This window comes from Podarcis melisellensis (genome assembly GCF_964234715.1).
Source record: "Podarcis melisellensis genome assembly, chromosome: 2".
Classification (NCBI taxonomy): Eukaryota; Metazoa; Chordata; class Lepidosauria; order Squamata; family Lacertidae; genus Podarcis; species Podarcis melisellensis.
The window spans coordinates 52,770,148-52,790,959 of record NC_138529.1 but is presented as its reverse complement, the minus strand read 5'-3'; the positions used below and the strand labels follow the sequence as shown (position 1 = coordinate 52,790,959).

Below are 20,812 nucleotides of genomic sequence, written 5' to 3'. Positions count from 1 at the left end.
CGGAGCCCATGCTTCAAAATGCCTGATTTTAAATACAGTACTGTCCACACTCTGCAACACACTGAAGATAGTTGACGGAAATGGGCCGAGTAATCACTCTGAAGGATGTGTACATGACTTCAAAAGAGCTGAGGTGAATATTGCTCATCCACAGAATGTAGAAAGTGAGAGGAGCTAAAATGTCCTTCTTTAATTAAAGGAATTTAGCTTTTTTTCAGCCACACTCTAATGGTGGTAAACCCGCAAAAATCTACCCTGTTCTACCCTGGCAGGGAAGTTTGAGGGGATGCAGTAAACTAGGCAAAACTCCAGTTTTGGTGATGGGGTAGAAAGTAAATGACCCACACAAAACAGATCTAGCTAGTGGAAGAGACAGCTTCAATTGTTTTGTTTTAAGGGGAAACAGCCTTTAAAAACAAGCTCAGTGTACTTCAGTTTTCCTAGATTAAAATGGTTAGGTGGTTTGGTAGGTGAAAACAGCACTCAGCTAAAAGTTTCAGCTTTCAGTTTGGTTTGAACCACCTGAAAACCAATCCAGTTTATGCAGCCTAGAGTTACAACTAATTGAGCTTTTAAAAGTATGTTCTGTTCAGTAAAAAATCAGTTACCGGTAAAAGCTACTTAGCTTCTTCTTCTTTTTTAAGGAAACTTTATCAGGAAAGAAGGAAGAAATCTTCCCTGAGGAGTGAATCCCCAATTAATTCATTGCCTTGTGTACATTCAGTGTCCTGATACATCAAACGTAAATCCCCCTCCAGCCATCAAATTAATAATATGATGAGTAGATAGGGGGTGATAACACTGAGGTACACAGCCTACCTTCTTGGCTGTGTGTCTGTGTGTGAAGTGTGCAAGCGTGAAGTGACCCCTAGATGATTGGGACAGGTAAACGTGGTCCTGGGCCAAAAGTTAGCCATTTAGACTATGTTTATATAGCCAAGGTATCAAGGCGCTGTCAAGACGCCAAATCAACCACAGGGCAGGCACACACATGGAAGGCATGGAATACAATTAGCTCTTTATTAACAAAAAATAACAACACAGCAGAGTCCTCTGGTTTGCTTTAATCCAGCTAAGGCATTGCTTAAACTGACCACTAGCTCCACCCTTCCCCCTCTAGCCTTTCACTCTGGATCCTTCCCAAGCACACAAAGGCTGCGGTGAGGGGACGAGCTCCTCCTCTGGGCCTGCTTGGTTCATTGCTCAGCAACATGCAGGACTCTCCTCAATCGGGGTGTCGGGGGGGGGTGAGCCAGCAGGACTGGGACGGTCCTGCTGCTGAGGAGGAGAGCCAACCTTTGACTCCTCTCTGCCTCTAACCCTGTCCTGGAAGACCCTTCTTCTCCTGACCCCTCTTGATCATCCAAACCCCCTGCTTCTAACGCCTCCCACCTCATCCCTTCTACATCCCTTCAGTGTCCCACCACCAGGATCCAGGATCTAAATCATCATCTTCTGTGCCCTCCCTGGGGGGCTCTTGGGTGGGCAGCTCCCATCACTCTTCCTCATCCAGCCAGCCCCTGACAAAAGGAGGCACCTACCTTAAGAGGACTATGTGAGATATCTGAATGTGCAAATGCAAAAATGTAAATGTTAGGGCTTATCCATGTGTACCTTTCCTCTGCACTTTCCAGGCATGGTCCATGCTTTCAAGCAGCTCCTCCTCCTCCTCCTCCTCCTCCTCCTCCTCCTCCTCCTCTTCTTCTTCTTCTTCTTCTTCTTCTTCCTCTTCTTCTTCCTCTTCCTCTTCTTCTTCTTCTTCTTCTTCTTCTTCTTCTTCTTCTTCTTCTTCTTCTTCTTCTTCTTCTTCTTCTTGCTCTAGAGCTTTCCCCATGAAAAACCACTCGGAATGGGAGCAAATGGCAATCCACTTCAAAACCCAAATTGCCATTTGTTGTGCTTCAGCTTTAAAGAGCATGTTTTCACAGGTAAATCTCTGGAGGAAAAAATAATAAGTGCCATCAAACACAAACCAGGAAAGCACAGACCTGTGCTTGGAAACAGCAGGGCAAGGGGTAAATGTGGATCAGCCCTTAGTTAGAGTCTCCGACTTCGTAGGCCTCCATAGACTGACTGTAAACCTAGATTGATTGAAAAAAGCTCAGTAAAAGGGATCAGCTTGACTACTTTGTGCCTCTTCTTAGCCTTCTCATCAATATGAACTTTAAATTTAAAATCAACCAAAGGAATACCAAAAATAACTGATGCACTGCATAAAGACACCTGCAAAAGGACCGTTTGCCTGCGGGAAGCTCTGCAGTTTTTCTAAGAGGAGAAAGGAAAGTTAGAGAAACTCCAACTGTCTTGAATTCCCAGAAAATAATTATAGGAAAAGATTGAAATGACAAGTTCACTTTTTGACAGTATTGTTCTAGGTGACAAGACTGAAGTTATCTCAATTGCTTAAAAAGCAGAAAAACAGAACTGAAATTATAATGAAGTTACCATAAAATGGCACCATTCCTCCACAATAGACATGTGGGCGTTTTGCAAGCTGATCACACAAACTGTGTAAATAACAACCTCTCCTTTCATCCTGGAAGTGCAATCTATGGCTTCCAAAGAACTGTTAATGGCTGCCACGTATGATTGCAGAGACTGGTAATTTTTTATTATTTCCTTGTCAATTGTCTTTCTGTGAAATGTACCTTGCCTTTCAAGGCAATGCACATACCTGTCCAATGGGATTAACCACCAACAAGAGCAAGAGCTGGACTTGCAGGTGGTCGACCACATGACTCCAAGTTTCAGGCGAAGCTAAACAGCCTTGTTCCCAACACAAGCAGATGATGCACCAGACTCCTCTGGCTTATACTTGGGGAAGAGAGGGACTAAAGCCCAGAAATAGGGCACATGTTTTGAATACCAAAGGCATGGCATCCCCAGCTAAAAGGATAAGGTAGCAGGTGGTGGGAAGGACCTCTCCCCACACCCTAGAGGGTTGCTCCAGTACTGGACTAGGGGGACAAATGATCTGGCCTTCCTTGAGGTAGCTTTTGATGCTCCCTATCTCTCAACCTAGCAGTTCGAAAGCACGTCAAAGTGCAAGTAGATAAATAGGTACCGCTCTGGCGGTAAGGTAAACGGCTTTTCCACACACTGCTCTGGTTTCGCCAGAAGCGGCTTAGTCATGCTGGCCACGTGACCCGGAAGCTATACGCCGACTCCCTCGGCAAGTAAAGTGAGATGAGCGCCGCAAGCCCAGAGTTGTCTGCGAATGGATTTATGTCTAATTATAACAAAGCATCCCAAATTAAACCATTTTATTCACAGAGTACCTTGGAAGCAGGTAACTTCCCTGTATTTTTTTTTCTTCCATCCCTTGGGGAAATTGATTTTAAAAGTTCCCAGTCCACACAGGACACCTCCTCCCATAGGACTGCAGTCAGAACTTTTCTATATCAAGGGGGATTTTGTTATCTGAGATATGCTGCCCTTGCAATCTCAAGTAGCACAGATCAGAATTCTCTTACCTCAATCTGTGCCAATACATCGAAGAGTTAAACATTATAGGTTGGATAAGCAAGGAAGTTGTGGCATTTCCCCACTCACCATTGTCTATTTGGCTCTGGTTCTTTGTTCCCTTCCTTCAGATTGCTAAATACAGTGGTACCTTGGGTTACAGACGCTTCAGGTTACAGACTTCGCTAACCCAGAAATAATACCTCAAATTAAGAATTTTGCTTCAGGATGAGAACAGAAATCGCATGGCGGCAGCGGGAGGCCCCATTAGCTAAAGTGGTACCTCAGGTTAAGAACAGTTTCAGGTTAAGAACGGACCTCCAGAACAAATTAAGTTCTTAACCTGAGGTACCACTGTATCACAAGAAGGGCCATGCATTGCAAGCAGCAACCACCTATAGGGTTTGTTCCCTTCATAAATGGTTTTACATTAAATCATTCTTATGCAGCCTCTCCTTGATGCATTTCACTGACACAAGGCTTTGTGGGTGAACTGTTGGATGATCTAGCCAATGAGATGTCTTTATGTATCAGAACCAGAAGAATCTTTATTAGCATCAGCCACTAGTCACAGCAATAACATAAAATAAAATGCAGTGAATATAGAGGTAAAAACTTAACTATAGAAAATACATTTTGGGGGTTTACATCAATCAAATAGTAGATCTTATCCTAACTGCTAACCTGCTAAAAAAAACCCAAACCCTTGCAGGTGTTGCTGTCACATGATCATCTTGATCTGCTAAAAGAAAAGGACACAGTAGCAATGGTAGAGCAACCCAGCATGGACAACCTCACTCCTCAAATCTTTATAAAGAGTGCAAGCCAGAAGCACATGAGCCACTGACTCAATACTGCCATCTCCACAGGGACATAACCATTTTTCCAGTGGATTTTTTTAAAAATCAACCCTCAAGTACAGCCAAGGGCAGTATATTCAATCTTGCAAAAGTGAAAGCGCGTCTGTATTTTGGAACTGTAAAATTTTGCAAATAGGGTGTTCCATGCTATCTCTTTCTTAATTTAGTGACCCTCCCCCCTCTTTTTTTATATAAATCTAATAATATGAGCTGGGATTCTTATAATAAATATAATGTCAACAAAAGCTGCACTAGCTCATTAAGCAAAATCACAGTGCACATTTCTTCGAGCTCTGAAGAGAAGCTTTGAGCAACTTTCTTCACACAATATGTATTCCGCCCCCTCCTCACCCTCTATTTTATGCAATGGGTAAATCTAGCATATTAGATCATCATCGTTGTTCAACTGAGGCCAGAAATCTATTTTTGTTTTCCTTGGAAAGCCTAAAACCACCAGCGATAGAGCTGAAAGTTGAGCTGAAATGAATTTGTCTCCAGTGTTCCTTTCAAAAATTCTCTTCTGCATTTTTTTATTCAGATATTCACTTGACTAAATCTTCTCTGGTTTAGTAAAACATTTGAGCACAGTATTTAACATACAGTGATATTTGATTTCAATATTAGACTTTGATTTGATATGTAACAACGCCTGATATTTAGCAAGAAACAACATTTAATTGACTTTGACAGTTAGTATGCACAGGACCATAGACATGAAACAGTATTTCATATTTGGCTGTATTTGATAGAAGTCATCCATTGTCATTTAGCCTTGAGGAGTTGACAACTTAGGATCGATCATTTCTGACACTTGCAAAAAATTAAAAAAATAAAGGCATAATAACAAGACAGTGTGATCCAATACATGCAGTCTCAGAAGTAAGTCCCATCGAGTCTAATGGGATTTGCTTCCAGGTAAATGAGCATAGGATTACAGCCTAAAGCATTCAAATTTTAAACTTCGGTTTAAGATTTAAATTTGAAATTGTAGCAAATTTTGAATGATTGTGAAATTGTTTTCAGCTGTTACCAAAAGTCAAAGATCCCTTGGTGCAGAGAACACTTGGCATGAAATTACTGGGAGACTAATGTAATGGTTTTACTAAATCATGTGGGAGTCAATTCAGTGGTTGAACTATGCAAAGAAGTACCTTCTTTTGTCTGTGTTCAATCTATCAACATTCAACTTCATTGAGTCATCTTTGGTTCTAGTATTCTGGGGGCAGGATGAGACAGAAACTCCCCCCTATGCACTTTCTCCACATCACTCATAATTTTACATACTTCTGTTTTGTGCTCCCTTACAACAATACCAGGAGTGGCTGGCAGGAAGGGGTGACAGGGCTTAGTCTCCTGGCACCAGAATCACTGTGGCTTCCTAGTAGGGAGAGGCAGATGGGGGAGGCAGTAGGGACCTTGGCACAGAACAAAGGTAACAGTGTGAGCAATGGATTGGCTCCAGCAGGGTGTCTGCACCACGCCAACCTGCCTTCCCACCTTGCCCCTTCCCTCTTCCCCTTGGTAAGCTGCAGCAATGTTGGTACCAAGAGGCCAGGTAAGTGTCTCCATCCCTCCACACTGGCCATTCCTGAACTGAACCTTTGTGGGCAACAAGCATTGGTACACAGGATCTGCTCCAAGCTACTAGGATGTGATGCACTGCTTGGGACTGAAAAAGAAAGTTTATGGATTCTGAACTTGGCTTCAAAAAAAGAGATAAGGGCTGTGTGTCTTTGGTGTGGGTACTAAAGGTTATAGCATTCTCTCATCCCAAAACAAACTGGGGGGGGAAATCCTGCAGTGCCACTTCTCATTGCTCAGGAAACTGCTGAGTTCCCCATCTCCCATCAACTTGCTTTAAAAACAGACCCATGTAATTAGTTCTGGATTAGCCCTCAGTGGAGCCCAAGCAAGCATTATAGATATTTCCTTCTCACAGACAGAGATGGGTGAACTCCCCTCAGCTCCATTCAGAATTGGGTCGGCAATTCTGAGTGTCATTGGAGAACACTAAAGGGGAAAATCAAATATGCTCAAGAGTTCTCTCAAGAATCGTAATTCTTTATATAAGCCAAACCACCACAAAGACTGAAAACCATTCTGTAAGCTTCCCTTAAGCTGAATGGACTATAGTAGAATGAGATGTTCACTAAAAAGGTTGCTTGTTCTGTTGGTCAGCTGCAGCGGTGTAAACAAGTTTCAAGTCCAAAGTCACATGTACCAGTACAATTTGCTTGGCATGGTGGCATCAGCATGAACATCATTTTTTTAAAAAAAACTATAAAATTATTTGTTGGATGTTCATTAAGCTCTGTGTGTGTGTGTGTGTGTGTGTTCAGTTAACAGTCAAATGTGTGTGACCAAATTGGTTGCTCAAAGAAAGCTTCTGTACATCACATTCCCATTAAATAAATGCAAAGTAGGTCAATGTGAGCAATTAACCAGAGTTTCATTGAAAGCAATGAGGGAAATTTAGAAACTTCTGCACATACAGCAACAGCTTCTGGTGACGGTGACTACCTTGTCTCATTAATGCAGGCTATGCAGGTGAAAATATTTAATGGGATTATTTACTTAAAATAATCCCAATTTACATTGTGTGCAAGAGGAAGAATTTCAGGGCAAAGGAGGTCTCCTCAGAATCAATGTAGACCTTAAAAGATGGATAAACGTTTATTCTAAGGCCATTTAGCTTTATAATTTGTGGCATAAAAAACAACAACACCCTCCACTTAAAGAATGACAGCATGTTTTAAGAATAGGGGCAATATAAGAATAGGCTGCCCACTCCCACTGTGAGGGGGTAGGGCTCTGGGGCATTCAAAGACCTCCTGTGGCCAACTGGTTGCACATTTTGCGGATAAAGTCACATTATTTCAGAATGATCTTGATTTTACACTTGTCGAAGCTCCAGTTGAAGTACCCAATGCCACTATCAAGAATGTGTTGTGAGATTGATTTCAGCTTATGCAGTCAGCTGGTGTGGACAAGGTCTGGTGGCTATAGGTCCAGCCACATGCCCTATTGACCCCTGTCTTTCTTGGACCTGGCTGTCTGGGTCCAGAGCATGAGAGCCAACTCCTAGGGACCAGCCCCCCCCACAAAGTTGATGGACATTGCCATTCAAATGGTGTGCATGCACCTTGTCATGTGATCGATTATGCAGGGCGGGGCTTACCCGGGCCCTCCCTAATTTTTTTTCAAGTTGCTCCCCCCCCCCCCAGTCCAGAGTGTGGTTAAAACTTCACTGCATATGGGGATGGTCTCTGCTGCTTTGAAAGAGAGCCAGCCTGTTTGTTTGCCTGCAATAAGAAGTAAACGTTTCTTTATTCTGCCGTCATTATGAGAGTAGAGCAGGATTTGATGCTTGTTGCTAAAGGGTGAAATATAAAGAGGTAACTTAAAGTGATCTGAAAAATTTTCTGCCCTAGGTTACCCTCTACTCCTTTAAAACACTCACTATACTCACAGTCATAGTGGCTATTTCTTCTTTTTCTTGAATACTTGATGGCAAAAAATTAAAACAGCCCCAGAGGAATAGAAACATTGCTGTGCACATTACAGTTAGCTGGCTGGCTGGTGACTTAGGCTGTGACCTAATTTCTGATTTTCCCACTGTGTGCTGCTCAGCACGTGGCCTTTTCAGGGTTTCTGGGCAGCAAAAGCAACCCAGCGACTAGTAAAAAACAAATAAGGTGGAATTATGTGTAGAAGGTCCAGTATAAATCCGCCACTAATACACTATACACCAGGCATAGGCAAACTCTGCCCTCCAGATGTTTTGGGACTACAACTCCCATCATCCCTGACCACTGATCCTGTTAGCTAGGGATGATGGGAGTTGTAGTCCCAAAACATCTGGAGCGCCGAGTTTGCCTATGCCTGCTATACACTAATATAATGACATCTGCAACCTTCACCTACTGGTGAAGGGTGGGTAATAAATATGATGCTGATAGCAAAATGTCACCAATTTGGAGGGGCCCAAGTGCCCTCATCTGAAAGGTAGGATAGAATACAAACTTCCATTTGTTGATGTCTGTATATATGAGCAGGGAAATAAAACAATCTGTAGATACAGCTCAGTTCTAGCTATGCTTACTCAGAAGTCCCATTGTTTTACTTACTTTAAGTAGAATTAAGATTATTGCAGCCCCAGATTTGTTTGTAGTAGTAGTATTCCAATAGATCTTGATGTTTCACTATGAGAGCAGATTTAACTACTGACTTTGATCTAGTCTACAGTATCAGAGGTGTGTTCTTCAAGAAAAGTTTCTGCCTCTGGGACATCCTAGAGGGAGTATTGCAGTGAGTGGATATTTTTTTGTCCCTGGGTGACATGAAACAAGCAGATCAAAGAGCTTCTTCACATGTGAACATTTAACTCTGAATGCAACATCTGGGGCGCCAGGATTGGTTGCAGTTCCCTTTTTCCACCAGTGTAAACACAAATCTGTGTTTGCCCTGTATAAAGGCAGTCCTTAAAGACTGGGCAAACAGTTAATCTAAAACTCCTTATGCAGGGGAAGATCATACATCATAGAACTGTCGAGATGGAAGGGACCACAAGGGTCATCTAGTCCAACCCCCTGCAATGCAGGAATCTTAGTACTCAAGGCCACTCAAGTGATTTTTTTAAAACCAGATTTTTGCACCTCCCCTTCTCTGATAGTAAAAATATGATACTAATAAGTTATCAATGCAATATTATAAATATCCACTCAGCAGTAAGTTGCATAGGCGTTCAATGGATCTTACTCCCGGATAAGCATACCTAGGACAGCAGCCTCAGTAACTAGTAATTGGCTACTCATTCACAAAACTTCAATCAGCTTCCTGAATCAACTGCCTCACTCTGCCTAATGGTAGGAATGGCTGCATTTCAGGACAAACTTTGGGGCTGAGCCCAAACATTCCCCAAGGATTTTCCTCACTTCTCATTTGAAGGAGGTGTAGGAGAAACTGGCTTGCTTCTGTAGAACATCTCTGAGGTAACAGGCAGGACATAAACCATGGATGGGCAGCCTCAGCCCCCTCCCCCCGGACTACCTCAGGCCAATAAATCCTCAGGTCACATACCCTCTGCCCAAGACACATATTTTACCAGCTCCTTGAATTTTTTGTATGGGTGAAATGTGGAACCTGACATGCTTCTTGCTTAGCTGTATAGATGATGAAGAGGGATGTGTGAGTGTGTGTGAAGACTAGCCCACTGCAGAAAGCTAAAATGGACTCCATCCACTTTCACTGGCATGTGGCCTCCCAAAGGGAACATGGCCCTTGGGCTGACATCGGTTTCTCACCCTTGATGTGACCATTTCAGCAAAGAAGACAAAAGCAGCGATGCCTTGCTGTGGGTCCTTTCCGTCCTCATGCTTGGCTATTTACTTGCAAAGGCTGTTTGTTGACTCCTACAAGGATGCAAGCATTGAGGTGGAGAGGAGAGAAGAAGAACAATCTTGAGGAGAGCATGTTGCAGCATAAAAATGCGCAGCTGTGAGAGGGGTAATGTACCTGACTGCTTCTCTGCTCCAGATTGCCCCCGCCCAGAGGCATTCTGTTCAGGAAGAAACGTATGCGACAGTTTTGTTACACACAAGGCGGCAATGAATCGCAGGATTCTAATCAGCCTCAGGGAGGTTGGGGTGTCATTGGGCTGGCAAAGGAAATTGAATTCTGGCTTCCTGGGAAGTTCCAAGAAGCGATCGCTTTGCTTTCCCTCCAGCAGTTCCATTTCTCAGATTCTGCCACATAATTCTTGTATAACTTTGTGTACAGTACAAGAATTATATACAGCGGAATCTGAGACCCAGAACTACGCTGTTCCATTGAAAGCAGCATAAAGCAGTGGTAGTAATTTACTTAAAGCACCAGTGTAGGACAAGAGGATTGTTTAAAACATCAAAAAGTTTTTTAGAAAACAACAACTCAGGGAACCAGTTTAGCGTGCTATCCCTTCTTTTAAAATTCTTTGAGGTACCAAAAAACAGTTTGGATTGGGCCCAGCAGAAACAGGGCTTCTACCTTCATGTTAGCCATGCAGTGCCTTGATATCCCAGGAATCCTTTAAGAAGAAGTGAAAGAGAGGTTTTGATTTTTAAAACCTCCAAGGCAGTATACATATAAGCTATTGAAATCTTCTTGCCTTTGCAGCTGTATAGTAACACAGATAAGGGACGCGGGTGGTACTGTGGGTAAAAGCCTCAGCGCTTAGGACTTGCCGATCGAAAGGTCGGCGGTTCGAATCCCCGCGGCGGGGTGCGCTCCCGTCGCTCAGTCCCAGCGCCTGCCAACCTAGCAGTTCGAAAGCACCCCTGGGTGCAAGTAGATAAATAGGGACCGCTTACTAGCGGGAAGGTAAACGGTGTTCCATGTGCTGCGCTGGCTCGCCAGATGCAGCTTGTCACGCTGGCCACGTGACCCAGAAGTGTCTACGGACAGCGCTGGCTCCCGGCCTCTAGAGTGAGATGAGCGCACAACCTTAGAGTCTGTTAAGACTGGCCCGTATGGGCAGGGGTACCTTTACCTTTACCTTTTAGTAACACAGAAGCTTTTTCACACACCACAATGAACACAATGTAAAAGCTATTCTTGTTTTAGTGATACTCTTACAAATAGTTGTTGTGGGTATTTTTTTTTTAATATCCAGATTTGAATGTAAAATGGTTTACAGGATGTGTTGGATTTTTTTTTAAGCTCCACTGATACTTGTACACCTCAGAAGCTTAAATGTCTGGCTGTTCCACTATTACGTATAAGCTCAAATGTTACCAACATTGCTTAAGTCTAAGGCAGGTTAAAAGATGAATTGGCAATTGAACCAAAGAGGTACCAAGTTTATAGTCCACACTGTTAGTCTCTACACCAGGGGTGGGGAACCTCAAGCCCAGGAGCCAGATGTGGCCCTCTGTATTATTATTATTATTATTATTATTATTATTATTATTATTATTATATTAAATTTGTATACAGACCTCTGTATCTGGCCTTTAGATCCTCTACAGACCACACCCCTCCCCAGCCACACCCACTCTCCTAAGGTAACTGATCTTTCTTCACATCTTCCTTGAGTGTTTTTTGTTTGGATGGGAATGTGCCCTTCAACTCTGACAATGATAGTTACTTGCCTGGGTGGAGGAATGGAGATGGGTGTGCAAATGTGTGTAAAAAAAAAAAAAAGCTTACAGTAGAAAGGTAAGCATTACAGTACATGAAATACTTCACCTAATTTTGTCTCGTGCTCCTCAAACTTCAAGAGTGCTTCTGGGATATGGTTGCACTTCAGCAACTGTTTGTTTAGGAATTAACCAGTCAGGAATTGTGCAACATAAGATGACCTTGTGTAAAAGCTACTGGCCTAATGCAGAGGCTGGTGCTACACTTGCACCCTGCAATGTATTGGCTGTGGGCAGATTTTGTTGGTGATTTTTGTGTCGGCGTGTATCTGATGGCCAACCAGGCTGTGGATTTAAGCCAGTGCAAACAAAGCTAAAATCAGTTTCAGATCAACTGTCATGGATCATTTGCATTCTCCCAGGCAGTTAGGTGGTAAATAAAGACAACGCAGGACGTGCCAAGCTTTACAATTCATTTAACTGATTGTGTGAACTAAGCCTTGGCTATTATTTCCATTCTGCCTGACAAAAAACCAGGTACCACTTTGGAGCTTGCATGGTTTTGCCAAGATAAATATGTGCAATGAGAAACAGAAGGTACCAAGTCCTTTCATGCTTGGAGCAGAGAGGAGAGGGCTATACATTTGGGGGAAAGTCATAGCTCAGTGGCAGAGCCCATGCTTTGCAGGGTCCAGTGCTGAGTCCCTGGCATCTCTGGTTGGGAATTTGAAAGAACCCTGCCTTAAGTTCTGCAGAGCCAATGCCAGTCAGTGCAAAGTTGTAGATGATTCTCAACTAGATGGAGACATGGCCTGAGTTATTATAAGGCCACTTCCTACATGCCTTGCAGTTTGCAGCACTCACAGTTAGTTAGTATGGCTAAGCAAAATTCATTACTTTGCAACTTTCTTTATTTAGGCAATTTATAATCTTCCTTTCAATGCAGCGATTCCCAAGGCAGGGAACAACAATTACAAAATGCGATCCAAAAGCATCCATCAAATCCGCAGGTGACATGGATGAAGAAAACTATGCAGTTAATAGCACTGGCAGACTTACAAAATCCATCAAATTCAAAGTTTGCTGGGCACATTTGATTTGGTTCTGTACAATACGGCATTTTTCAAGAAATTGTATTTTTAAAAACTGTTCTCTCAGCTTCAGTTTTGACAGGCTGTGCTGGTGCTGGATGGTGGGAGGGCAATTTGGAAACAGTGGATCATTGTGTGAGCAGTTAGTAATATTTAAAAGGAAGAACAGTCAGATTTATTTATTTTTTAATCACTTTGATTAATCTTCATCCATCTGCAACAATGAATATTGAATACATATCTTTAGGCACAAGCAAAAACATTCCTCTTCTCCCAGGCCTTTGGCTAATGAAACCATCTATGACCTTTGAAACTATGGGAGACTGTATTGTTTTTATTTGTTACTATGTTATGTATTTTTGTGTTTTTATATTGTAAATCACCCTGTGATCCTTGGATGAAGAGCAGTATAGAAATAATAATAATAATAATAATAATAATAATAATAATAATAATAATAATATCCATCACCCCCACCTGTCCCAGTAGTGATACTAGTGATAACTATGAGATCAACCAAACCACAGTTTCCAGTGGTGCTAGCAAACTATTGAGAAGCACAACCAGGAGCTCAGGGACTGGAAGCCGCTAAGGTATTACCGGTAAATCAAAACATTACATTTGCTAAAGGAAATGCTAGGTGGAAATTAATAGGGCCTTCTCAGTAGTGTCCCCCTCCCTGTCGAATTCCCTCCCTTCAGATTTCAAGGAGATAAAGAACTACACAACTTTTAGAAGACCTTTAGAAGACCTTGTATTTGGAAGCTTTTAATGCTTGATGTTTTACTATGTTTTTATATGTGCTGTAAGCCTCCCAGAGTGGCTGGGAAAATCCAGCCAGATGGTGGGGTAATAATAATAATAATAATAATAATAATAATAATAATAACTGAGAACTGCCATAAGGCTGCAATCCTTTGCATACTTTCCTAGGAGTGTGGCTTGTTGACCTCAGTAGGGTATGAGTGTGGACCTTCAGAAGTTGTTGGACTCTAAATGTTTAAGGAATGCCAGAGACTTCATTAGAGTAACAGGAACTCTTTTCTTGCCTAAAAATGACAATGCAACAGTCTCTCCAAAATCATTCATGCAGCCCCTGCCTATGAGCATTCGATTTCTCCTTGTGTGGGGAGCCCTTTATTGTAGAGCACTCTGTTTCCTTTCCATACTTTGGGGGTTCTCTGCTGATGGCAGCAGTATAGTTTTGAAACCTACGGAAGGCATAATGAGCATAACCGTACCATATTGTAATACTTGGCTTTAGCTTCCCTGCCAACTAATGTATACCCAAAATAGGATTTCTCCTCTCAAGTTGCAAAATGTGAGAAAGGTGAGGGTTAAGCTTAAGGGCTTTGGAAATTAACGTTGAGCTATAAAAAGCATGAGCCATTTGCATCTGCTGTCTTTGGCATGAGCAGTTAATATCAATCTGTTCTCTAAAACATGGGAGGTGGGAAGTTTGGCATTTGTAGAGCTGACTATATATTTAGTCTATGCCACTTGGGCTCAAAATGCCTGTTAAAGGCATCGTGTGTGTCTTGTATTTTAATACAGACCTGGAATCCACTGGTAGGGATTGTCTTTAGACTAGAAATGAACAGGTTAAGCTGGGGCAGTTGCTGACCTTTGGCTCTTCAGGGTTTTCTGTTTGTAAAGAAAGAAAGGATGTGTGCTTGGATACCGCAGCTTATTTAGGATGCTTTGCTCCCACCTGCATCCTGGGAGTGATTCATTTGAACTCAGAGGCTTTCAGTCAGGATCTTTTCCAACCTAGTGCCCTCCAGATGTTGTGGATTCCACCTCTCTTCAATCCCAGCCATCATGGGGTGATGGGAGCCAGAGGACCAATGGTGTGCCACCTAAGTTTTTTTAAAAAAAACACATGACTGCTTCCAACATGTTGTCTCCCTCCTTTCTTCATTTCCTTTCTGCAGGTAATCCAGACAACATCATTATCAACCTGTTACTTTCCAGTCATTTCTTTATTGCTTTGCTGTCTTTGGCTTCATGCACATTATACCTTCAAATCTGAAGCACATTCTTTCCCTGAAAGAATTATGGGTGCTGTACAGTGGTACCTCAGGTTACAGATGCTTCAGGTTACATACGCTTCAGGTTACAGACTCCACTAACCCAGAAATATTACCTCGGGTTAAGAACTTTTCTTTAGGACGAGAACAGAAATCGTGCGGTGGTGGTGTGGCGGCAACAGGAGGCCCCATTAGCTAAAGTGGTGCCTCAAGTGAAGAACAGTTTCAGGTTAAGAACGGACCTCCAGAACGAATTAAGTTCTTAACCTGCGGTACCACTGTGGTTTGCTGGGAATTGTAACTCTGTGAGGGGTAAACTATAGTGCCCAGAGTTCTTTGGGAGGAAAGAATGTGTTTTGAATGTGCTTTAAAGGCATAGTGTATATACAGCCCAAGTCCTGATCTGTGGCTATTTAAAGAAAACCAAAAAGAAAACTTTCCAGCAGCAGCCAGCCCAGATGTTTCTGGGAAGATGACAAGTTGGGTGGCAAGGACCCTTTTCCAGATGATTTTCTCTAGCATGTGGTAAATGAAAGTAGGGATACTTGATGGCTTTATTTTGTTCACATTTTTAAGTGACTGTACCTAATTCATGCTTCCCAGAACTATTATTGCACATAAATTGGAACACAGCTAGCCTTCAGTTTTCACACTTCTCCAGATTTTGCAATACAGCTCTCAGTTCCAAAAGCATGCCAAAATACATATAAAAATGTTTTAGGATCAAATGTGTGCAAAAGAATCATAGAATATTTTAAGGCAGAATGCATTAAAAAAATACATATTGTGAAAAATACATGGAAAGTCGGTGTCAACCAATGAAGGTCACTGGAGGTTTTTAAGCAGAGGTTAGGTGGCCATCTGTCATGGATGCTTTAGCTGAGATTCCTGCACTGCAGGGGGCTGGACTAAATGACCCCTGGGATGCCTTCCAACTCTACAGTTCCATGATTCCATCATATATATATATTTAATACAACAACAATATGAAAAACAATATGAAAAATGGGAAGGAATATACTTTTGAAATGAGTAGAAATGAAATTGGCGTAGGCTGCTAAACAGCTAAGCAGCTGCCAACAGACATAGCTTCCACCACAAATTTGAACTTATCACAGAAAGTCCAGATAGAGAAGGACCAATTTTTTAAAATTATTTTTTTGCCTAATTATCCTACATTCTAATAGCAATCTCAGTTCTCCAGGGGCCTGACATTGCATAGACAGAATGGCACTACTCATGCACTGGTAGAAGGCATCATTAGACTCTGGGGAACACTGAGGTTTTCAGAAGTATTGAAAAAAGGAAAAAACTATCAGAGTGCACCCACACCCACCCAAAAAATAACCCATTCCAGTAAAGACTGAGCATGTTCAGTGGGCATGGCTAGCTGACTGATGAAGGGGGATTGAAAACTGAGGGAGGAGAGGAAATGGAGTAACTGGAATAGCGAACAGGAATCACTCTGCACTGTAACATTTTCTGCTGGTCCCCACTCGTCCTCTTTATTGCCGGAAAGCAGTGCATTGTGGGTCGTCCTCTCCATGCAGCTGTTTTGACTTTGTAACTGTTTTACATTTTCACCAGCAATTTCAGGATAGATTTGGAATACACTGTGTATGAGGTGTGTAAAGGAAGCTACAGCATGTCCATTTACTTTCATGAGGTCTCTTATGCTGCCTGGTGTTTCCATCCAACTGTATCGTTCAATCACTTCCTGGCACTGGGAGCATAGCAACCTCATTTTTCGAGTGGATGCAGATACCTGTGCTCCCTGCCTGATGGGCCCAGGGAGGTCTACACTTGAAGCCGTTGTGTAGTGATCGGCACCCTTCTCCTTATCTCTGCTATGCTTCTTTGGGAGGGGGCGGGGGCGCAGGAGTAGGTTGCGCAGCTGCTCTCAGATCATACCTGCAACAGGGACAATGAATCCAGTGAAGCTCTCTGGGTTTGCTCCAGCACACTAAATTATCCGGTCTATTGTATAGTAAATTGAAAGTTTCAGAGTGGATAAAATAGGATTCAGATCAGTAAATTAGATATCGCAACCCAACAGCCATTTTTACATTGGAAGCTGGCAAAAAAAAAGTTGTGGTTTTTTTTAAAAGAAAAGAGGCAAAAGCCTTAACTCTTCTGATTTCAGTAAATTCTTACCATTTGATTTTATAGGGAATACAATACACTGGAAATCAGTGAGATCTAAACGACTTTAACTTTCCGTGCTTTAACTGCTTTAATGTTCTGTGTCCTAGCATTTGTTTGTTTGTTTTGCCCCAAGCTTCCCCCCCCCAAAAAAAACTTGCTCTTTAAAGCTGAACCGTAGCTACAATTTGGGATTCTCACAGATTGGTGTTTGCTCCGATTGAGCTTCAAAGCGCGTGTTTTCGTGGGGAAAGCTCCAGAGCAAAAATAAATAAATAAAGTGTTGTAAGTGCTCATACATGGAGGTTTGAATCATTGACAATGCCTGGAAAGAGCAAGGGGGGGTTAGTGTGGATAAGCCCTTAGACTGGGTTGTGTGTCATATAAAGACAGGCACTGTCTTTTTATTAATGTACTTGATTGTGCAACAAGAAAGTTTGAATTTTGTTCTCAGAATACCTTTTGTTGCACAGTCAACCTTGCTTATGCTGCCATCACACTGACCTGTGAGGATGAAAGCTGTGATTCTCGTAAAGCATTATAAAAAAACATCTGATTCTAATATTAAAAAGAAAACAGAGTAAGGAAAACAAAATAGGGGGATGCAAACCAAGCTGTTTTGTTAAACCCCAAATAATCATCAGAAGAAGTGTTGAAGTTCACAAGACAAATTTCAACTCTATGAAATCACTTGAGAAGGATAGACATTACTCATTGGTAGAAGTCATATTGGACACTGATATGAATTGAGAATTGCTGCTTTTTAGGTCCTGTCATTTTAAAGACATGGAGAAATGGTTTTCATTTCCAAGACACTGGTCCTGATCTTGAAGTCAACATAAACTGCCCCAAATCACTCGTGGTTCAAGATTGTTGCAAGCTATGTCACTTCTCTGTTTCTTTTATTTGAAGGTTCCCCAGGCGAAAGCCTTGTACAGCTACAGAGGCCACAACCCCGGAGAACTGAGGTTCAACAAAGGTGACACCATTATATTGCACCGTCAGCTGGATGAAAACTGGTATCTAGGAGAGATCAATGGGGTCAGTGGCGTTTTCCCAACAAACTCAGTGCAAGTTATCAAGCAGCTGCCACAGCCACTCCCCCTGTGCAGAGCACTTTATAACTTTGATCTGAAGTCCAGGAACAGAAATGAAAAAACAGACTGTCTGCCATTTCATAAGGTAAGTCTGGTGTTCACTCGCCCATGACAGAGATCTCATTTAAGCATGCCCAGTTCAGATGATGACCAATGATTTATCGTGGCTCTTATCTAGTCTTTATTAGGGAAGTATACCTAGTGGTCCTGGGACACAGGTGGCGCTGTGGGTTAAAGCCTCAGTGCCTAGGACTTGCTGATCGAAAGGTCGGCGGTTCGAATCCCTGCGGCGGGGTGCGCTCCCGCTGCTCGGTCCCAGCGCCTGCCAACCTAGCAGTTCGAAAGCACCTCCGGGTGCAAGTAGATAAATAGGGACCGCTTACCAGCGGGAAGGTAAACGGCGTTTCCGTGTGCGGCTCTGGCTTGCCAGAGCAGTGATGTCACGCTGGCCACGTGACCCGGAAGTGTCTCCGGACAGCGCTGGCCCCTGGCCTCTTAAGTGAGATGGGCGCACAACCCCAGAGTCTGTCAAGACTGGCCCTTACGGGCAGGGGTACCTTTACCTTTACCTTTTACCTAGTGGTCCTGGGTAAGGGCACAATATAACAGGCATGCTCACTCATTCAGTTACTACCATTAATACCAACAACCGTCCAGATGACTAAGGTATAAGTCAGTGATCATCAACCTTTTTAGCAAGTGTAGACAAGTTCGATCCCATTTGAAATAGTGCCATTTTAATACACTCTGTTGGGTATACACAACCTTCCCTGATGCCTTAAGATAGTGTCTCTAGTCTGCTGAACTGGAGAACAGGTATCAGTGCAGCATGAGACAGTATCTGGAGAGACTGTTGCTCCTCAGTTAGTGCCCCACACAGCTCATTTGTCGCTGCATCTGTGTTACAGGTTTGCTGCCCATGGTTTAAGTAAATCTTCCATTTTTTTATAATAAATAATACACCCTGTGAACATTCTGGGGCTCTCCAGATGTTTTGGACTACAACTCCCATCATTTCTAACTGCTGCCTGGGGCCGCTGATGCAGTTCAAAACATCTAAAGAGCACTAGTTTGAGGGATGCTAATATACATGGATGTCCCAAGAACAGATAAATTTGGGCATCTCCACAGAAACTTTCATCTAAGGATCTCAAAGCTTTGTGCTGCAACCAATCTTTTGCAAAATGCCACCTCATTGAAAAAGCTTTGCATTATTGTAATCATGAATATAAATGATTATGAGGAGTTGAAGAAGACTTCTTATAAAATCCAGCACTGAACATTTAATGATAAAGAAAAAAACCCAATCAACTTTCCACAAAACGAAGATTGGTGTTTGGCTAACAGAAAGGTTGATTTATAAAATCTTCCTGGAACAGTCCAACACAAAAGCCCACTGGGTCTGACTTTGTTGTGGGTCGTATAGTGACCAAGATGTAAAATAATGACTGAATGATGTGAGCACAGCTCCAAAGCCCACCTTCTCTAGAAAAATGCTCATATCAAAATGCCCATATACTTGTAGCACCAGCAATTCAAATATAACCACGACTTTCCCCAACTTCTTCCTACCACTTTACTGCTCCGTATTTTCTTCATTGGGCACCCCATGACCCACAGTTCTGTGAGTCTGCATGTTGGGTTGCCTCTGGGCACATTTCATGACATGTAACATAACAATCAATTGACCACAACTTTCAGCGCTGAAGTTTTCCATGTAACTACAGTTGGTTTTATACTTGTAAACCACTTCTGAGACACCTTTACAATTTCAGTGCTATATAAAATTGATGATGACGACTCAATTAACCCAATACTGTTATAAAACAAAACAGTTCAGGATTGAGCAAGGAGAGACATGATGGCTAGGTGCCTTGGTCATTTCGTCCTCTAAGCACTCTGAATATTTTCCAATTGCCCCACTGTTTGTATCAAACATTCTTTACTGTGGTCCAAAGACCCACAAAAACAGTTTCGAAAGCAAAATGCAGCAGAGATACAAGGAAAAGATACCAAGCAGTCACTAGGTTTTATGAAGAGAATGCAGATTTCTATTTCTTATTACCTTCGAGGGAAATTTTGCCACAGCCAGGGTAATATCATTTGACTTACCTTTGAGAAGATACTTGACATGGAAAGTTTCAGAGTTTCCAGGTTAATTAACAAATAAGGGTTTAATTAATTGATTCCTGGCATGTTTATACAGCCCACAGTGTAGAAAGATATGCTTCTTACAACCAACATCCTAAGAACATAAAAAGAGTCTATTCTGATAAGGTATGCCGGTCAGTCTGCCGTTTAGAACTTCAGATGGAAGTACATTTAATCTGGCTTTGGCAAACAGTCAACAATAATTGAGTACTGACAGATTCGTAAGATACAAGGGTAATTGAAAATCATGCCCATATTGAATTCCAGACACAAACGGTTCGCAAGTTGCATGGATTGAGAGTGAAGATACAATATCCCATAACCTCTGCCTCAAGGATTTAGGGCAATATCATAACTCAGATGATGTAAAAAGGATGATGAAACTCCAATCGAGGAGACTTTTCGGGCCATAGTTTTCAACCAGGAGCTGATAGACTTCTCCCTGGTTAAATGTAAAAGTAATCCCTTCCCCAGGCCAAATTCAAAAATCTTTAACCAGTATTTCAGAGCAGCCCACCATGCTTTGGTGGAAAGCGGAAAGTTTGATTAACAGGACTGCCATTAGTTTTTCCTAAGCATATTCCCCTCAGCCACTGGAGGATGAGAAGAGGAACACTTTGTAGTGTGTAAAGGAGCAACTGGCTTGCAATATAACACAGAGCAAGCTTCACGTTTCGAGTCTATGGCCATGCTGTGGGAAATTGAATGATGAGGTCAAGTTACACTTTAAGGATCTTTCCCACACAGCCCTGAGATTAGGGGTAGCTTGAAGGGGAGCCGCAGGAGGATGGCTCAGATATCGAACAGCCAGTTGTTATCACAGCCTGGGATGAGGAGGAACCAGCTGTGAGCGCCAGTTTTCAC

General features: G+C 42.4%; 1 protein-coding gene across 4 annotated transcripts in view; it reads left to right on the top strand.

The window, feature by feature from the left end:
• Positions 1 to 20,812, top strand: part of SH3RF2 (SH3 domain containing ring finger 2) — a 77,206-nt gene that overhangs the window by 14,786 nt on the left and 41,608 nt on the right. For all 4 annotated transcript variants that reach the window (XM_081900811.1, XM_081900812.1, XM_081900809.1 and 1 more), the window contains one exon: positions 17,613 to 17,882. In XM_081900811.1, the coding sequence (XP_081756937.1) occupies positions 17,613 to 17,882 (270 nt within the window). The remainder of the gene's footprint in view (positions 1 to 17,612; positions 17,883 to 20,812) is intronic.